General features: G+C 39.1%; 1 protein-coding gene across 3 annotated transcripts in view; it reads right to left on the minus strand.

Moving 5' to 3' along the window:
- LOC131075584 (probable CoA ligase CCL8) overlaps window positions 1–19,425 on the minus strand; it is a 202,223-nt gene that overhangs the window by 63,680 nt on the left and 119,118 nt on the right. For all 3 annotated transcript variants that reach the window (XM_058012430.2, XM_058012429.2, XM_058012428.2), the window contains exon 12: window positions 11,235–11,339. In XM_058012430.2, coding sequence (XP_057868413.2) covers window positions 11,235–11,339 — 105 coding nt within the window. The remainder of the gene's footprint in view (window positions 1–11,234; window positions 11,340–19,425) is intronic.

A 19,425-nucleotide genomic window follows, 5' to 3' on the forward strand; every position in this document is an offset into this window, starting at 1 on the left:
ACCCTTTGTTAGAACCGCTGATATACCAAGAAGTGAAGAAGTTACTCACTGCTAAAATCATATTCCCAGTAAGACACTCGACGTGGGTCGCCAACCTGGTACCTGTTAGAAAGAAAAATGGAGAGATCAGATTATGTGTGGATTTCAGAAATCTTAATAGAGCGTCAGAGAAAGATAACTATCCGCTCCCATCATTAGATGAAGTACTGCAGATCGTCAATGGATCGCAGATGATGTCCTTCCTAAACGGATATTCAGGATACAATCAAGTCCTAGTCGAACCTGAAGATCGAATAAAGACTGCTTTCACCACCAAATGGGGAACATTTGCCTATAAGAGAATGCCTTTTGGACTCATAAACGCCGGAGCCACATTCCAGAGAGCTATGGATATCGCTTTCAGAGATTTAATTGGTAAAAGCATTATTATATATATGGATGATATCACAGTTTTCTCTAGGCAGAAAGAAGATCATGTGGACGATTTGAGAAGAGTCTTCCAAAGATGTAGAAGATACGGTGTCTCCCTTAATCCAAAGAAATGCATATTTGGAGTCACAGAAGGAAAGCTTCTAGGACATGTCATCTCAGAGAAAGGAATATCTATTGATCCTGAAAGGGTGAAGGCCATATCTACTATCAATTTGCCAGCAAGCAAGAAAGAGCTCAAATCATTTTTCGGCAAAATCAACTTCGTCCGAAAATTCATTACCGGATTTGCCGAGATTGTCAGGCCATTGAATGAAATGTTAAAGAAAGATGCAAAGGTCGAGTGGACTCCACAAGCCAGAAGGGCATTTGAAGAAATAAAGACCGCAATTATGGAGGCGCCAGTTTTGATTAGTCCTGATTATCTCAAACCATTTTATTTATATTCCTTCGCTTCCGAATACACTTGTGCCGCCATTCTCACCCAAAGAAGTGAAGAGAGGGATGAAAATCCCATTGCTTTCATGAGCACCCCGTTGAAAGATGCAGAACTCAGATATCCAAACATTGAAAAGCAAGCATACGCATTAGTAAAGGCAGTAAAGAAATTCAGACATTACCTCCTGAGAGCCAAGATTTATGCAATAGTGCCTGATGCGGCAGTCAAGACTCTTCTCATGCAAAATGAATTAGGAGAGAGAAGAGGAAAGTGGGTCGCCATTATCCAAGAATTTGACATTGAGATTCAGCCCATGAAACTAGTTCGAGGACAAGCTTTGGCACAGACATTGGCAATAGATGGGCCAGGATTAGTCCAACAAATTTATGAATTAGAGGATGTCACGCCTGATGAATGGTACAAAGACATTGTGACATATTTGCTTAATCACAAATGTCCTGCTCATATGACACCTACACAGAAAAGAGCATTAAGATTAAAATGTCAACATTACATGCTTCAAGGATCTGTTTTATACCGTAAAAACTATGAGGGAGTGTACCTGAGATGTGTTGGCAAAGACGAAGCAAAGCAGATAATTGAACATTTCCATTCCAAGTTTGGAACCGGACATGGAGCCAACCTCGCCACAGCTCACCAGATCCTAAGAGCAGGATATTACTGGCCTACGCTTTTTAAAGATACATTCAATCACATTAAGACGTGCCACACATGTCAAGTCGCAGCTATTAGAGAGAGAAATCCTGCCATGCCGCTGAATCCCGTGATTGAAGCCAGACCATTTGCTAAATGGGGAATGGACTTTATTGGTGTCATCAACCCCGCATCCTCAGCACAACACAAGTACATCATTACAGCTACAGATTATTGTACCAGATGGTCAGAGGCACAGGCACTTAAGGTTTGTTCTACTGAAGTGGTAATCAAGTTTCTAGAGGAGAACATAATCACGAGGTTTGGATGTCCTTATGCGTTGGTTTGCGACAATGGATCGGCATTCACATCATTGAGATTCTCAAATTGGGCTTTTGAGTACGGGATAACTCTCAAGTTTTCATCAAATTATTATCCTCAGGGTAATGGATTAGCAGAATCCACCAACAAAAATTTGCTCAGCGTAATCAAGAAATTATTAGAGAGAAGTCCAAGAGAATGGCACACCCAGTTGAGATTTGCTTTGTGGGCAGACAGAATCAGAACAAAGAACGCATTAGGCATTTCGCCTTATTTTCTAGTCTATGGCCAAGACCCAGTCTTCCCCATGCAACTCAGGATTCCAACCTTGAGATTCATTCAGGAGTACGTGGAAGACACAGATGCAGTGCAAGCCAGGTTGACACAGTTGATGAATTTAGAAGAGAAACGAGATCAAGCACTAGAGACCTTCGCTAAACACCAAGGAGTGGTGAAGAGATGGTTTGATCGACAAGCAAGAGTCAAGGCGTTCCGAATTTCAGATCTCGTCCTGTATTGGGACAAAGCACATGAGAAAAGAGGAGAACATGATAAGTTTGATAGGCTTTGGAAAGGCCCTTATCAAATTTCAGAGATATTGGGAGAAAATGCATTTAGGTTGCAGACTTTAACTGGAGAAGACATCCCGTTGCCTGTCAACGGGAGATATCTCAAACATTATTTTCAATCCTAAAATGCCAAGGCCTTCCCTTGTACATAGTTAGTTTAGTTTGCTTTCGTTGTTTTTTCGTTTGTTTTTGTTTTGTTTCCGTTTTGTTTTAGTTTAGGTGTTTTTTTTTTTTTTAGGTTAGTTGTTTTGTCCTGAGGGGTATCCATTTGACATTGGGTGATTTTGTTATATAACGCTCTGACTTCCTGCTGGATTGTTGGATGCATTTGGAAAATCATGAGATCTTTTGGAATTACTAAGGGAGTTTCTTTTAATGAAGCTTTGAGTCAGGACGTATTTGCATTGAAGTAGATTAGCTTATTGAACTCACGTATTTCTGTCCTTCAGTTATTATATTTTCACATATTTATAATCTCCGAGTCATTATGGTTTACAGGCAAAGCTGTGATCAGTGAAAAATCTAAAGTCTAGCTTCAGCGCCACCGCAATCCTCAAACCCTAGTGAGTTTCACTACTCACAAGCCAAAGAATTGACAGAACTGAAAAGCAGTATCAAAAGACAAGTTGAAAAAATGAGAAAATCAAAAGAGAAGAAATGAGCTAAAAGGAAATATCAAATTGGCTAAAGGGAATATGCGAATAACTCCATCGGGGCTATAGACGCCTGACTGGCAATGGAGCAATGTTCGTGAGCTTGCGGCGATAACCTCGTCGGGACTATGGACGTCTGACTGGCAGCGAGGCTCTATCCAGGATGCTTTTGGAGTTTAGACAAACTACGTAGCTTATCACAGGGGAACTTGAAGATCATGATTGTCTTGTTGAGGGGAATTAACGCATTTGCACACACATGGGTAACTGTGGACTTGATACTTTGTCTCAATATGATGGTCTCTTCTTGTAAGTGTTTCTTAACTCCTGGTTTTGTTGAGGGAGGTTTTCTGAGTCTTCCTTTAGAAAGATTGATTCCCAAATGTTTTGCAACATTTCTCAGTGGTGTCGCCAGATGTTGTGACCATTTCACACATCGCCCCATCGCAAATGGGGACCCCCTCTTTTTGCTTGTTTTTCGCTCGTTTTCGCTTTTGGTTCTTAGGGTTTTGTTAGTCCGTTAGTTGTCTGGATTTAGGGCCAAGCCTTAGGGTTTTAAATTTTGCTTTTTCAAGCCAAAATCCAGTCATTTTTGAGAGCTTTTGAGCTTCCTTTTCTGGAATGCAAATTTTGAATGCAATGATTTCGCTAAAATGGTCTAATTTTCAATTGGAATGTTCATGCAGAGCTTAAACTTGTCTAAATGTTGACCGTCAATGTGAATTTTTGTCTGATTGAATGTTTTGACCAAATTTTGACTTTTTTGAAGTTTGATCCTGGGCATTGGAATTGATTTGTTTTCGCCTCGTGAAGTGTTAAAATGTGAAAAATCTTGTTATTTTGGCCTGTAGGAGCAAAATCGCTCCTGTCCCTCAGTGAAGGACGGGAGCTCAATTTCAAATATCTTATTGTCCTTGCAGAGTCCAGACAAATTTTACGTTTGAAATGATAGAGAACGACAAGATCTTTCATTTGAATATAAATTGAAGATTTTCATGAGCACAGAAATGCCTCCAGGAGGAAAATCGCCCCTGTCCCTCAGTGAAGGACCGGAGCTACAATTCAAATTTCGCCTTGTCCTCGCAAGATTTTGAGAACTTAATGATTTGAGGACGTCCGAAGGAAGATACTTTGCCAAATGAATATAATTTGATATGCAAAAACGAAGGAGAATGACCTATATTGACCATATCGCTCCTGTCCCTCTCCAAGGGACCAGGGCGAGGTACCTTGTAGCTCTCGTCCCTCTCCCAGGGACCAGAGCGATTTCCTTCATTTTGTAAAATCCAGACAAGGGTCGAGGCAAGTTTACGTTCAAAAACGAAGGAGAACATGAGATGAGCACATTGAATATAAATTGAAGATTTTTTGGGACGTCCATACCACTGTTAAATGCCTAGTTCGCTCCTGTCCCTCAGGAAGGGACCAGAGCGATTTTTGATATAATTGCCTTTTTTGCAAAATTACAAACAATGTCAAGGCATGGGCGGATAAAGGGAAGAAGGACGAATCCGTTGAATATAAACTTAGCGCATGGCAAAGTGAGATGAAAGCCACAAGGGAAGGATCGCTCCTGTCCCTCTCCAAGGGACCAGGGCGATCCAATGGTGATGGTCGTCCCTCCAAGGTTCAAGGCCGATCCAAGTCAGGACGAAGGGTGGCGAGGACATTTCAAGGCATTTCCATCAAGCGCAACGTTGCAAAGGTCATCACATGGAAGGATTTGCACTCTAAAGACTTAGATCGCTCCTGTCCCTCAGGAAGGGACTAGAGCGATATTGATATATTAGATTAATCCATGCAAGATTTACGTGAAGACAAAGATACACAAGGTTACATATGCTCCAGGACATCGTTTGAAGATAGTTTGCAAGAGTTTTAAACGTCCAAACATTGCTAATCGAGTTAAAAGTCTCCCATCGCTCCTGTCCTTTGGACAAGGACCAAGGCGATGCTATTAAAACACTCCCGTTCCTTCAAAGATCAAGGCGAGGCGAGGTTAGGAAGTGCGAAGGACGACATTTGGAGGACATTGCAAAGAGGATCGAAGTTTAAAAGTCGCCAAGATCAAGGAGAAATAATGGATCGCTCCTGTCCCTCTCCAAGGGACAAGGGCGATGGCCCCTTTAATGCATCCAAACACATGATAAAAGCAAATGGGAATAAGCGCAAAGGACACAAACAATGATATTTCGAAGGTCGAAGATACAAGGTGAACGTGAAAACATGGAGATCGCTCCTGTCCCTCTCCAAGGGACCAGGGCGATAATGGTCATGGGATGCACTTGCTCGCACAAGGAAGAAATTCAAGTTCGAAGGACCACCAGATGATCGATTTGGGACGTGGAAATGAAGGAGTTGAACGAGAATCTAGACCAAAATCATGGATCGCTCCTGTCCCTCTCCAAGGGACCAGAGCGATGAGGTACGTCCCTCTATTTACATATTTTTTGGCGCCAAATTAAACAATTCAAATTTTCTTTAAATGCTAAATCAATTTAAAAAATTGAAAATCCATTTTTTATTGGCATTTAATATGGCGTTAACATTTATTAATTATTTTTTGCCTTATTTAAAAATCGAAATTTGCAATTAAAAAACGCAAGGCATTAATAGTTAATTATTTAATTAATAAAAAATCGATTTGAGCGCTCATATATGGAGGTCGGCCTTGTTATGTCATTGCAAATCATTTAAAAATGGTTTTATTTTTATTAAGTCGGCCTAAGGGGTAAAGGATGCAAGCGCTATATAAGGGGGGTAGAATTATCATTTTCTACATCATTATTTTTCCTTCCTTCATGCGAGTTGACAAGAGGCGAATATAGTGCGAGTTTCATTTATCCAAGGTGGCGAAGACACTCCAAAGGTAGTGCGAGTTTCATTTATCCAAGGTGGCGAAGACATTCCAAAGGTGGTGCGACTTCAAACCATGGTGGCGTAGACATTCCCAAGGTGGTGTGAGGCGTGCGAAGTGTGTTGGAAGAGGTGCGAATTGCATTGAAGATCAAAGGTAGAGCGAATTTGAAGATCTATCCAAGACCACGCCTAAGGCGAATTTGCTAAAGACTTGGAGACTTATTTGTGCGGATTTGAAGATCACATTCTCTCCAGAGGTGGCGAAATCAAATTTGAGGGGATCATATTGAAGATTATCTTTATACCTCAATTTTGCCTAGGCAAATTTTGTTTTTGCATTCTAGAGTTAGCTCTCTATCGAGGTATGGCGATTTAATTATTATTGTTTTATTCATTCATCGTCATATTTCAAATTTTGAATTTTAAATCTCTTAGCTCAATCGTTGTATTTTAGGAAATGATAACTCTAGGGACTTATCATGAGGTTTCCTAAAATCTATCTCTCTTATCTACGTTATTTATTGCAAAATCTATTTCTTATAATGAAATGTTGTGTAGGTATGGCAACCCCAAAGGCGGGAGCATCCACCAGTCGCTCGGCTCTCATGAAAGAAGATCAGAAGACTGAAGAAGTGGAGACCAAGATCGTGTCCAAGTGGAGCAACGTTGGAGATACAAACTTGGGGAACTTTAGCACGAGGAAGTTCCGAGAGGTCCCTTACATCGGCAAGCCATCACCTGTCGCCCGGAGAATAATAGAGAGTGGCATTATCAAGGCGGCCGGTTTTCCTCCAGCTATTCAGTGCCACGAGTTGATGATCGAGTGTGCCCGTCATTACAATCCACAGTCCAGGACAATTGTGTCCAATGAGGGAAACACTTTGGCGTACCTTTCAGAGGAGGCCATAAGTGAAGCCTTCCATCTTCCAGAGCACAGGGACATGATATACAAGAGCATTGAAGGAGCCAGATCAGTGTACGATGATGATCCAGATGCTTGCCTAAGCATAATCAACAAGAACTGGCTACTCAAGAGTCGTCCCCGTCTGAGCAAAGTACCGAACACACCACACCGGATCGATTTCCAAGAGGAGTACAGAGATTTGATTACCATGCTCAACAGAGTTACAGGAGCACCTCATGCCTTCTATTTTGAGAAATGGATGTTTTATTTCATCCAGGTGATTGTTCAAGGAAAGGGTACAATACATTGGGCTAGGATAATTAGCCATTGCTTAGACGTACAGTTGAGAAGACTCAGGGCTACTAAGTCCTTCCACATGAGTTCATATGTCATCTATGCCTTAATCAGGAGCGTTGAGTACGCAGGACTACCTCACAGAGGAGTGATTGGAAGAGGACCCGGCGAGGTCAGAGTTTGTGAATCCTATACCTACTTGCATCATCCACCAGGGAAGAACTATAAGTTAATCAATGATACTTTCACGATGAACATCACAAGGACGTTGCAAGGAGGGATTCACAACAGATTATCTCAGGAGGCCCAGGAGTTAATCAAGAGGTACGGTGCTTGGTTCATTCAATTTCCCAAGTTCACTTACATTAGAGTGTATGGATGTCCTTTACCCCCATACATGTTGCCAAGGTACCCGACAGATAGAATTGTGTTACTTGAAGTAACAAGGCAGTTGGCAGCATATGTGAAGGCATTCAGACACAGGCATCAGAATGGAGTTCAGGTACCTATTATTTTGGGTAATTCAGTTGAGGTATGTCCCAATGTCTCAGCCATGGATGACGCAGAGAGGGAGTTAGCTTTGTATCCTTTTTCATCTTTTGCTTGGAGGAATAGTTTTGATCCTCATGGACATTTAGAGGAGACAGTCGGTAGAAGATTTAGACATGAGTACCAAATTGAAGATTTTATGATGAATCTCCTAGATGATCTTGAAGTGAAACGCAAGATACATTCTAGATTGCCTTTGGATTTCATCAGGAAATGTAAGATTTACAGAGTAGCCGACCAAGCTCAGGACAACGGCAGGCACATCCAATCTTCATATGATAGGGAGAGCAAAACAATAAGTTTGAATTGGAATGAGCCCGAAGCCGTGGATTTAGATGATTTGATGGCACCAGTCTTGTCTTGTACTCGCAGATGGGTAGACATTCAACATCAGAAGTTGAGAGAACAAGGCATAGCCATGTCTTTTACTTTGGAAGAAAAACCAGCCGAAGGTGGAGCAAGTGTGAGTGAAGGCAATCCCAATCCTAGGAATTCAGGTGAAGGTAACCTTCGATGTGCCAGTGAGGGCAATCTCCATCCGAGAGGTTCAAAGAGAAAGGAAAGATCAGAAAAGAAAGAGCCTTTCAAGAAAAAGCAAGGTGCTAACAAAGATCAAACACCAGGTACTTCTTCCAGGCCAGAAGATAGAACAGTTCGAGTGGAAGAATCTATGGAATCGATGGTACAGAATGACAGACAGGAGGAAGAACAGGCACAGCATGTTTCATCCGATGGATCTCTCCAAGACTATGATTTAGATAATGATAATGAAGTAACATCTCCTCCCAGGCAAGAAGAAGTAGTACACAAAGAAATTCAAGTTCAAGAGACAAGATCAAATATCCCAGATTGGTTGAAAGAAAGATTGACTAAGGTGATCGTAGTAGAGGACGAGGACAGTGCAATTGATCTAGAGAGCCTTGTTGGACGTTCACATATGACAACAGAGAAGAAGAAGGCTATAAAGATGTCCAAGATGATTCGAGATGAGACTGGATCTAGAAAACTGCAGATAGCTACACCGGCGGCAGACAAATATGAGGGTGAGATCCTAGCAGAGGACTATCATATACAGACTATTGAGTTAGGACCATCCACAGCAGAGCAGACTCTAGATGATGCCACCGACACATTTGAGGCATTGAAGGATAAGTTTAGAGAAGAAGTAGAAAAGAATAGAAAGCTTGAGAGAGAGGTCGGTGCATGGAGGACATATTTCAGTCACATCAATGAACCTTTGGGACGTCAGGATCCAGTTAGATCACCATTGCAGGCATTGCCCCTTCAATCAATCAATGAAGCAGAAAGATTCAGGAATATGGTCCAGCGTACATGTAATTGGATGGATAGATCTCACACGGTGGCCATTGAGTTTATTACAAGGATGTTGAAGATCACCCATCAGGCTATCCAAGTCCTTGAGATAATCCACAGATTGATGGCAACAGTAGCTGCATTTGCCCATACCAAGGACGTTGTCATTCCTGCCTTGAAAGTTATAAGACACACATCCAGAAGAATTTTAGCACAAGAGAGGATCTTGGAAGGTGATTCTCACAGTCTGTTTCAGTGGTCAACCTTACTCCATATAAAGAGTGTTCTCTTTGAGGACATCAGTGTTAGATGTGGTCAAGTTGAGGAGGTGATCAATCAGATCCAGGACAGAGTATTTGAGGTACTTCGTACCATTCTTGGCAGAAGGATCGAGGTCGAGACAGATGTGGATTTACAAGAGTTTGAGGATAAAATCGCTATCATCTTTCGCAAGGACGCAGATGTTACAGATGAGCAGTATGATCAAATGTATGCCACCATGCTCCTGATTGATAGAACAAAGGAACTTGAACCTACTTGGGACGCAGCTCTTCTAGATGCATTTGATCAGGTTATCCACTTAGAAGAGAGTATCAAGAATCTTCCCGAGATTCCAATCACAGAAATCGAAGGAATCGTGACAAAATTCATTGCATATGCTAAGAAGGAAAATTGGAAAGGGAATAAGATTCTAGATGAAAGGTTGTTACAGATGACATGACATCTTATTTCTCATTGGTTGATACCTCCTAGATTTTTGTGCCAAATTTAATATTTGGCTATGTATTTAATATTGTTCAGTAAAAAGGAGGTCATTTGTAACAAACCCTAATTAGGGTTTAGGTGTCATGATCTTGTCCATTGATTTACTTTCAATCTGGACCTTTCATTGTAATTGGGGATGCTATTTATACCCCCATTTTTCATTTCAAGAGTAATAGTCAGTTAATAGAGAATAGAGTTAAGAGTGAAATAGAGAGATTAGAATTATAAGCAATTTTTATTTTGTAGCAAGATTGAGTCTTGAAGAGAGAAATTCAAGCAATTGTTGTATATGATGACTTGGAAATCAATAAAATATTGAAGTTATGGTGTTTTGTTGCAAATTTCTTGAGTTATCTTCATGGTTGTTGGATGTACTTGAATCACGCTCAATCAAAGTAGTTTGTTAATTAGAAAGACTAAGTGTGAGATTTGATATTTGGTAGGATTCGCAATCCAAACCACTAGCTTCTTGCTGATTGTAGGAACGCCTTGCGTGGTCAACTGGAAAACATTTTGAGTCCTTAACCTTCAAGCATTTTCGCATCTAGGATATGTACCTTCGTAGTAGTGTCCTTGGTCTTTGATGCATTGAATACCATTATTACCTTAGAAGATCGCACTAATTTCAATTAAGTTGTTATCTTATGGCAAAATTGAAGTTGGTTGAGTCTTGCCAAATCTCATCCATGCTAAGTCGTTCATAGGGTTAGGCTAGATTAGACCTTTTAAGCCCTATCTTTTTCCATTTTTTTTGAAAGTTCCTTTTAGATTAGTAAAACCTTCGAACTTTTGAATCCGTAAGAAGCCTTGAAGGAAACAGCAAATCACATCATACCACTAAAAAGCTTGTCCACACGTGGAGACCCCACTAAAAGAACCTTGGAGTCCACCTAACTGATCCTTTTTGCAGATCTTCAGCAGTTAGAGACTATTTTCTCAAGAGAGGATAAGATGCCTTTAGGTATTTTATTCTGTGTATGATTGTGTACAAAATACACGTCAACAGGAAGATACCAAGTATTTAAGATGACAGTAATTTAGTCTCTATTCTAGGTCACAACAGTTTAAACTTTTAAGTTTCTTGTTAGGGAAAGTGCAATTCCAACTCAAACTTGTGACTACTACCTCAAGTGAGATAATCTCATAGGAAGCCTAGGAATTACCAATCCCATCACGATTTTCCAGATGTTAGATCTTTTATGATATTGAAACTTTAGCGAAAATTCTTGAGTTCTAAATCTTGAGATTTTTATAGAATTAAAATATGGGATTTCTGTCTTGCATTTATTTTCCCTCCACTTCATTTTACAGGCCATGAAAAATAATAAGTGTCTCTATGGTAAATACAAATGAGATTCATACTCTGTCAGAGGGTGCTTCTGCAAATTAGTATGTAATAAATCATGAATCTGACCCAAATACGTATTTCATGCATGCTGTAAATTAAAAATCAAAACTACATCAAACAGGCCAGAAAAAGATACCTGTGGCTTTCTCCAATACTCTTTGAACATGGATGGGCTTTTAACACAGAGTTCACCTGTGCCTGGCTCATTATGATTATCTGAAGGTTCTGATATTATTTTGATCTGCAATGGTTGAAATAAGAGTACAATAAAAATTGTCTGAAACAGATCATTCAGAATGTACTGGTAAAATTTTCCTTTCAATTGAAAAAAAAAAGAGAATGGTTTGCAAGGAATAGCTTGATATGTAATATCAAATACAGGTCCTTAGTAATAATAACAATAAGATAGTAAGATACTAATGTAAAATCCCCAACTTGACTTTTCTAAACTTTTCCCCCTTATACTGAATAATGGGTATTTGACTGCAGTTTTGGCATATTTTGATTTGTTTGATTGTTTTGGATGGTGATTTCAGCATATAAACTTTCTTTGTATGCATGCAAAAAATATGATCAATTCCACTAGCATTTACCAAAAACTACAGGCGAGAACAGCAGATAAGAAGAATGACAGAACTGAAACATTAAAATCTAATCTTTTATTGATATTGTACGGGCCTGAGATACATTCTGGAGAGCATTCAATTCATGTTGAAGCAATATATAATATACTCTAAACTTAAAGTTTATGAGCAGCTGCAAGTATCATGAATAATAACTAATAAGTTCAACTACATACACACAACTCAGTGTTAAATCCACAGCAAATAAACACAAGCATTCACTGTTTTGTGCACTCAGGAACCCCACACCCAAGTATACAGCCAGTTTGATCTTCAACTAGAAGGAGATATGCAAAGATACGCCATACAAAGATATATATCAGTAATGAAATGTGATAGCAGCGCCAAGCATTTCATAGCAGCAGCAACGGTATATATATCAACCCATGTTTTGTTCAGAATGTGCCCTCACGTCCAGAAATGGAGCTCAAACAGCCCCATGACCCTTGTGCAAAACCTCACGCCCTTGAAATTATTGCAACAGCCAGCAAAAGAGAAATACACCAGATACAAGAGACAAGGTAGCTAGAATGTTTTCTTCAATCCTCCTCAACCCTCCTTCCTAACATTCACATCCAAAATATGCATAGAGATTGGCGGCCACCACACAGAACAATTGCCTCATAAAAACCCTCTCACCATATGATGTCCAATATGCAATAGGTGTAAAACATTGATGTATGCAAATCCCAAAGAAACTCTGAAATTTCTCTGCAAGAGACTTCAATAATATCTATCCATGACTATTGAAGTGCCTATGTGAAACATGTATGATTCCGCATGTAAACAACTGTCATGTCCCCACCATGACAACAAATCCTCATACATTCCTTAGTAAAGAAAATTGTCTTATTCTTAAGACCCAACATTGATACAAAGGTGGGTTAATGTACCACCTTCCTAAATAATTTATTCACCTTCTTCCTAAATAAATATTTAATATTTATTTTAACCTCATTCCTCCTATTAATTAAATTCTATTTAATTAATTTCTTCACATTCAACTATTTGATTAAATAAATTACTCAATTTAGTTAATTAAATTCACCTAAGCCTTTTCTCCCCTTTAATTAAATAAATCACTTTATTTAATTAATTCCCCTTTCTCCCTTTTTAATTAAATTTACATTTAATTAAATTGATCCTTGCAAATAAATAAATCTAATTAATTTATTTAAACCCCCCACTTGTATTTATGCAAGTTGCATCTATTTTGATTGAAATAAATCAATTATATTTTAATTAAAATCTTTTTCCCTCCACTTGCATTTTCCTACATTTTCCACTTGCCTCCTAAACCCCTTTTAGATTCTTCTAATCACTTCCAATTTAGCCTAATTCATCTCCTAATTATTGTCACATTCCTAAGCAAAGAGAAGTCACTTCTCAAAGCCTCCAAAGTCTTTGAAATGCATTTAAGACTTTATTTCCTTCAACAAGCTAACTTGTTGAGTTCCCCCAAATTTGGAAGGACTCTTTCAAATTTGTCCCCATAGTCTTCCTAACCATTAATGGTTAACTCAACCTTCTTGCATGGTTAGAGACTTTCTCTCTAACTTAACCCTCATCCAACCCAAGGGTTTCATCAAGCATTCATGGCTTTAACCTTGGTTATCCTATTAACCCTTGCACAAGAGTTTACCCCTTGGATAAAAGCTTTATCCAATGGATAACCCTAACCTAACCTTAACCCTTATCTCCTAGGGTAACCTTCATGTCTTCTCAAGCATTTAATGCTTCTTACATCTCCTCTCAAGCAACCCTTTGTTGACAATTGTCACCATTTCATTGGTGAGAATTGTAAGCATGGATTGATTAACTTTCAATTCTGGCCCTTGTTAAGATTATTCAATCTTGACCATCCATTGCCCTATTTTTCCTATAAATAGAGCTCTCATTCCTCATTTTTCATATCAACAATCTTTTAAGCATCTACATTATAGTCTAATTACTAAGCATTTTAGCCTCTCTTTGTTAAATCGTCATAATAGCATTTAGAAGTATTTTATATCATAGAATATCCATTCTAGACTAGTATATCATGTTAGGATAAATTTGCTAATCCTTTATCATAGCATCATCTTCATACTAGCTTAATCATCATACTTCTAAACATCATACACATCTTAGAATGCATTCATGCATATAAATCAAAAATCACTCGTTCTTGGAGTTGTCATTCCTGAGTCACTTTTCTCAATGATCTAAGAGCAAAACATTGACTTTAGGGATCCTCTGAGATAGAGAACAATGGGACACCCCTTGGAAAGTTAAACTATTTCAAATAGTTTCTATACTTGCACCAAGAGTCTCATTGGTGTGTGGGTCCTTTTGAATCCAACTTGTTAGTTTTCGTCGCCTCATTTCCCCGCATACATTTCTAGCGCCCACCGTGGGGCACATCCCCATAAATAACATCGTTTTTTTGTGCAGGAGAAGGATTACAAGCACCCTGGAATACCCTTTTAGCACGTCGGGAACTTTCTTTAGCGCATCTGTGGGCAAACAGTAGCGCGTTCGTCGCACTGTTTAGCGCATAGGAGCCTTTTTGTAGCGCTTTGGAGCTTATTGTTAGCGCCTAACACTTTTGGTTTCTTCCTTGCGCGTTGAGATATCAGTGTAGCGCATTCGGTAATCAAAGTAGCGCGTAGAAGTAATCCTTTAGCGCTTTTGTACCTTTCTGTAGCGCACATGCAGAAGTCCAGCGTGTAATTCTGACGGAGAGAAAAGATAATTTGTAACCAAGATCAGAATTTAGGCTTGTGAAGCCCACCATCATGTTTGATTTTATTTTGCTAACTAACTATGTGCAGGTTCTAACATTTTTGTGCAGGAACATAAGGAATTAATTTGGTTTTCTTTGCTTTCTTTCAAAGTTAGTAAAAAGAACTCGTTTTTCCTTTTCTTGCAAAGGTTTAAAATGGATCTCACATTTTCTTTTGGAGTTTTAAAATAAACTTCATGCTTTTCTTTTGGTGCTTAAAACAAGACTCAAACTTTTCTTTCTTGCATGGATAAAAAGAACATCAAACTCGAATCCTTTTTATGCAAGTTAGGATAACATTTTCTTTGGGCTTTAAAAAGAACAAGTACGACTTTCCAATTTTTGCACAAAATTAAAATTGAACATCACATTCTTTTGGTGCTTATTAAAACGAACTTCACTTTTGTTTTGGAAGCTTAAAAAGAATCTTCACATTTCGCTTTTCAAAAGCTTTCAAAATTAAGATCGTTGTTGTTACATTGGCGATTCATTTTGTTGACAAGGATTTACTTTCAAAAGTTCAAAGTTTTGTTACCTTCACACATTTTGCTATGAAAAGTTAAAAAGAAAACCATGCTTGTTGGAGCAACATCTCCATATAGACTTTAGCAAATCATTGTCTCGAAGGTTAAAAAGAATATTGTTTGCCTTGTCTCGAAAGTGGAAGGTATATGCTCTCCCCTTAATTGGGTGACCAAAAAGTCAAACTACTCATGTTTTCTTTTACTTCAAGCAATTAAATCCTTTAGAAGGCCTGCCCTCCCGAGTTTCTCTTAGGGTTCCATTAATGGCCAGTGTGAGGGGAATGACCTAAGTGGGAAACGGCTTTATCGCCAAGTGTTCCAACCCTCTATAATCAAATGTGGAGGTTGACGACAGTCCCCTTCAACGATTTTTCTCAGCAATTAGCCTTCCCCCAGTATCTTTAAGATACGTAAAGCCTTTGTTCTAAAGGTTGGGAAGCCTCCCGAGGAAGTTTATCTCTGAAGACCGAACGGAAGTCTGATTAAGAACCTTAGCATTAGAAGCTTTGAATCGAGTCAGTTGCCAAACATTGGCAATATCATAGTGCAAGGATGGGGAAGAATCCGCCCCCAAGATCACTCACCATATATCTCCCAAGATAGCTACTCAGTTGTGAAGCAACTCACTTTGAGTTAATTTCTGGCAAAAGGAAAAAAAACGGGCGCCCTCTAGGGGATGACAAGGCTATTTGAGCTGACGGAGTATCGAATCTAGTGGGCTATGATATTGTCAATGACCTTTGAATAAAGAGTCTATCTGATATGTCTTCTTTGTAATCCAAACTAGTGAAAACATCGCGGATTTGAAAACATTCTCAAAAGAATATAGACTACTTGTTTAGCATAGACAAATAGTTATCTCTTCTATGTGTCGTGCTTTCAAGTCATTTTCAGAAAATCATCCATCAAAATCACTAGTATTATTTTTTAGCATCATAGCAAAGACATCAGACGAAGAAATCAAGACAGTTAGCGCATGGGAACAACAGCCTAGCGCGTTTCGAATATTCAGTAGTGCATTTGCACCAAAACATAGCACTTTCGTCACTCAACTTAGCTCATAATCGAAATCATACTGGTGAAATTTCAAATAGCGCTTGTCAGCATCATTATAGCGCATTCAAGCCATCTTATAGCGCTTTCGTACCAAGAATTAGCACATAATAACGACATATTAGCGCATAACCTATTCAACAAAGTTATTATCAAACAGTCTAAAGTAGCGTGTAGGATAGGCAGCATAGCGCATAGTGAACATTCTGTAGCGCTTCGGGCATTTTCTTTAGCGCATCAGGTCCTTGTCTTAGCGCATGATCAGTAGTAGTGAAAAACCGCGAGCTAACCATTCACTCTGGGAAATTTTTATCAACAGTTTCAAATACCCTTTCGGGTCCTTTAACGAATCCAACAACAAAATTTCAAAAAAAAATCATCGGTGAGAAAATTCCAAAAACCAATGTAGCACTCTTAGAACCAATTTTCAAAACATCAACTATCTTAAGATCAGACTTCATCCAACAAAATTAAAGAGTATCAGAGCGGTGATCAAAGTTCCACCATCCAACGGATCCTATCAAAACAATACCTCGTTAGGGTCCTCAAAGTTGTCAAATCAAGTTTCCATATCGGGAGACTTTATCCATATCATTTGACACACTTTGTCGTGGAGGCGAATCGAACTAGACCTCTACTTGATAAAGTAAACTTGAGTGTTCGAGCAAAGTATTCATATCCAACATCAGCATCAACATCGAACCTTTGATCATTCGTGTATGACCACTCCTCATATTTTGAGAAAAACAAGTCTTCATCAAAAGACTAAGTTGAAGAAGAGACAACCTAGTTCTAAGACGCTTGTTAAAAGGAATAAATTTCTCTATATCAATTGTCAACTCTTTGCATCATATCGTGCATTCTTGCATAACATGCGATTGTATATCCAAGGGAAAACAAACGGGTTTGACAAGTTCCCTTTAAGAAATAGGGCTTACATTCAAAAAGCACCATTCAACCAACGCCTAAATCGTGGAGGAAAGATTAATCCCGCTTTGTTCTCAAAGTTCCTTATCACTCATAACAAAGCTCAGCCTGAGCCACCAACTCCACCAAGAACCCCAATAGAAGAGGAAGAATTCATCACAATAGAGATATATTAATGTCCATTGTCACCCGATCTCAGAAAAACAAAGAGAAAGAATCACAACCAGAATTGAGTATGGGTCGTAGATTGTCCAATCCTTTTGATGAGTATGCGAATATGGGAGAAACTGAGATCACCGAAGAACCTCTCCAAGAATGTCAAGAAAACGCAGCTTTCCAAAAACTCATGTAAAGACTTATAGAAGTAGATAAGGAAAAATATCTACTCATGCTAACTAGCAAAGGAGTCAACATTCCTGAAGATTTCGACACAGAAAACTTAAGGAATATAGATGAGAGGATTTCAAGAACACGGTCAAGAAACTATGCCTATCAAGAACAACGAAGAGAAGAAGAGACACATGATCCAGAAAACATACGCAACAAAGACAACACCCGTGAGCGAGACAACACCTGTGAACAAGACCATACCTGCAATCAAGACAATCTTAACAAACGAGAGGAAGCTCCCCATCGAAGAACGAATGCACCCATGGCTGCTCTTGCACAACAACTCCAAACACTGCAAAGACAAATGCAGGACATGCAACAAGGAACTACGGTACGATACTCCTTGGATGAGATCTGTCTGTATCCTTTCGATAGGAAATTGAACATGGTACCTTTTCCCCCAAATTCAAATATACCAAAGTACGACAAATACGATGGTAAAAGTGATCCCCGTGACCATGTTCGGGAATTTTGTACCATGAGCTTAGAAATTGCTCACAATGACACTTAATGAGATTATTGTCAAGAAGTTTGGGAGGGCAAACAATGGAGTGGTTGTCCAAACTTACACCTCCCATCAGAACATTTGATGAGTTGGTGAACAAATTCGTAACACAATACTCCTATGACATTCAACATGCAATCACCATGATGGATGTGTGTAACACAAAACAAAAGAGCAATGAAACATTTATGGTGTTTCTACAACGGTGGAGACGCATGGTTTCAAGATATCCCCAGGATGTGCCTGAAAAAGAAAAGATGGAAATCTTGATCGACAATTTGAATACTGAGATGAGTTATCAACTCAAACTCCAATGAATACTATCTTTTGCCAAATTGATAGAAAACGGAATCCAAGTGGAGGAAGCTTGCATCAAGAAGGGAACATTGAAGTTCTTTAAGGAAGGTGATAATTCGTCAAATACTAACACCTTTAACAACCAAAACAATAACAACACTTTAGACAAATCCAGATTTTGGACAAAGAACAAAAACATTGTTAATGATGGAGTAGTTGATGCCAACAATGTGAAGTCTAAACAACTAGTGTTGACTTTATCAGGCAATCCACCATCCCCTAATGATAAAAAAAGTGCTAATCAAGGAATTAACACTTATCCACGAAATACTAATCAAGGGACTTCAACATCGAACACCAACAAAAATCATCAAGGAAACAACACAAACCAGAGAGGCAACACCAATACTTTTCCATATCGACGCATATACACACCACTAGGACAAACCTTAGAATCAATGTTTCGGGAACTCTTGGCGAATAAGATCATCACATTACCAGCCACAAGCAACTTTGAACCCCAGGTCAAACCACCTTGGTGGAATGATTCACATTATCGTGATTTTCATCGGAACAAAGGACATAACACAAATGATTGCATAAGGCTAAAGAACATTGTTCAGGACATGATCGACAGGGGCGATTTAATAGTTGATGGTCACAAAACAAATGGCGACCATGAAGCTTTCAAAAATCCTCTTCCAAATTACGACAAGGGAGGAACATCAACATCAAACAACACCAAGGGAGCTCATATTAATCACATATACGAGAACACCATCAATCACATATCGACATATGACAATCAAGTAAATGTCATAAAAATCAAGGACAAACAAGAACATGCGTCGATAAATGTAACAACCAGAGCGCAAAAGTATGTCTTGAAAGGGAACACAGCAACATCGACAACTCTCCCCAATACTCAATATAACTTGGTTGATCAACTACGGAGAACTCCAGCTCAAATATCTATACTTGAGTTGCTCAAACTTTCGCCTAAACACAAGGATATCTTGGAACAAGCACTTATTGAAACAACCATTCCAAATAATTTGGATATTAATCGATTCCAAGCCATGGTGGCCCATATGACGGGGCCGCATAACATATCTTTTTCTGAACACGATGACGTCTTCTTGAGTCATCCACACAACGCCCCGCTTCACATCGAAGTCTTAGTCTATAAACATCGAGTGAAAAAAGTGTTAATAGATAGAGGAGCTGGTCTCAATATCTATACT

This window comes from Cryptomeria japonica, chromosome 5, assembly GCF_030272615.1.
Source record: "Cryptomeria japonica chromosome 5, Sugi_1.0, whole genome shotgun sequence".
NCBI classification, from domain to species: Eukaryota; Viridiplantae; Streptophyta; class Pinopsida; order Cupressales; family Cupressaceae; genus Cryptomeria; species Cryptomeria japonica.